This window comes from Carlito syrichta, unplaced genomic scaffold (genome assembly GCF_000164805.1).
Source record: "Carlito syrichta isolate Samal-C Ts95f unplaced genomic scaffold, Tarsius_syrichta-2.0.1 Scaffold123504, whole genome shotgun sequence".
Lineage (NCBI taxonomy): Eukaryota > Metazoa > Chordata > Mammalia > Primates > Tarsiidae > Carlito > Carlito syrichta.
Genome location: NW_007067600.1, coordinates 4,469 through 6,231, shown reverse-complemented (window position 1 = coordinate 6,231; position 1,763 = coordinate 4,469). Strand labels below are relative to the sequence as shown.

Sequence of the window (1,763 nt, the reverse complement as noted above, 5' to 3'; positions counted from 1 at the left end):
AGCCCAGCAGGTCGAGGCTGCGGTGGCCGGGAGTGGCCACTGCACTCCTGTCTGGGCGACGGAGTGAGACTCCAACTCAAAAAAAAGAAAAGAAACAGGGTCTGGCTGTGTGGGCCCAGGCTGGTCTCGAACTCCTGGCCTCAAGGGATCCTCCTGCCTCGGCCTCCCAAATGGCCGGGATGATGGGCGTGAGCTCCCACGCCCAGCTGTTTTCGGCTCACGAGGGGCTGTGGGGTGTCCCCAGGGTCCCGGGGAAGACCCCCGCCCGCCACCAGCCGCTCACCGAAGGGGGAGACCTTGAGACCCAGGATGGTGTCGTTGCGGTCCGCCAGGGGCGTCCGGTGGCCCGAGGGGTGCTGCAGCCACTGCTGCCCGTTTGCCAAGCCGACCAGCACCCAGTCCTCGTGGGAGGCGTGGGACAGGCCCATGATCTGGGGGGGGAGCAAGACGGGGTTCTGGCCCCAGGCTGGCCCAGGAGGTGGGTGGGAGCCTGGGGCTCACCCTGGGGCTGAGCGCCCGGCTGCTTCCCTGCTGTGCAGCCCTGGGCGAGCCACTTCCCTCTCTGTGCCTCGGTGTGTTGGCTGTGAAATGGGCACCGTCCTCCCTACTTTGCCCCCGACACAGGCTACGAATGTTCAGTAGCGTCTGGACAACAGCAGAGGCGGAGACGAGCTTCGTGGCCCAGGCTGGAGCGCAGCGGCTTGACCGTGGCTCACTGCGGTCTCTTAACTCCTGGGCTCAGGCCGTCCTCCTGTCCCAACCTCCCATGCAGCTCGGACCAGAGGCGCCCCCATGCCTGGCTCATTTTTGTGCTTTTTGGAGAGATGGGGTCTGGCTAGGTTGCCCTGGCTGGTCTCGAATTCCTGGGCTCAAGCAATGCTCCTGTCTCTGTCTCTTGAGTCGCTGGGACTGTCACAGCTGGATAATTTTTGTATTTTACATAGACGGGGTCTGGCTGTGTTGCCCAGGCTGGTCTTGAACTCCCGGGCTCTGGCGATCCTTCTGCCTCAACCTTCCAAGTAGCTGGAGCCACAGCTGCACGCCCGGCTCATTTTTTGATGTATTGTAGAGACGAGGTCGGGCCAAGTTGCCCAGGCGGGTCTCGAACCCCTGAACCCAGGCCATCCTCTCTCTTCAGCCTCCCAAAGTGCTGGGATGACAGGCGTGAGCCACCATGCCCGGCTGGCAAAGACTGTTTCTGACAACTCTTGTGCTGCAGAATCCTCAAACTCCCAACCCCCCGCCGGCGTCCACCTCCCTCTCGGACCCGAGGACCAGCTGCCCCCACCCCCAAGCCGGCGCGGCCTGTCCCAGCTTCCACACCTGAGACTCGAACTGGTGCTCCACGGGCTCCCCGGTGGCCCTCCGGTCCCAGCACCGCAGACGGGCGTCCAGGCCCCCCGTCCAGACGTGGTGGGCTTTGGCCACGACGCTCTTGGCTCCATTCGGGGAGCCGGCCAGGTCCCTGGCCAGAGGGACGTGGGGAGGAGGTTGGGCCCAGACTGAGCTCGGGGCACGCAGGGATGGCGCCAGCGCCCGAAAGCCCGACCCGAGGCGGGTGTCCAGGCTGCAGAGGGACACGGACTCCCGGGGCCGGCCCCTCCCAGCGCCCGGTCTCCCCCCTGGCCACCACCTCCCGGGCTCCCCGGGCCCTCTCTGCCCTCAGTCTACCCTCGCTTTGAGAGAGCTCTAAGCTGGGCTCGGTGGCTCAGCCCGTCATCCCGCACCTCTGGGAGGCTGAGGTGAGTGGATGGCCTGAGCCC

At 65.7% G+C, this 1,763-nt stretch overlaps 1 protein-coding gene across 1 annotated transcript in view; it reads right to left on the bottom strand.

Moving 5' to 3' along the window:
- The window catches only part of TLE6 (transducin like enhancer of split 6), a gene marked incomplete at its 5' end in the record, with an annotated part of 6,204 nt that overhangs the window by 1,224 nt on the left and 3,217 nt on the right, over positions 1–1,763 (bottom strand). Inside the window, 3 exons of the mRNA XM_021707716.1 lie at positions 222–431; positions 1,324–1,465; positions 1,518–1,567. Of these exons, the coding sequence (XP_021563391.1) occupies positions 222–431; positions 1,324–1,465; positions 1,518–1,567 (402 nt within the window). The remainder of the gene's footprint in view (positions 1–221; positions 432–1,323; positions 1,466–1,517; positions 1,568–1,763) is intronic.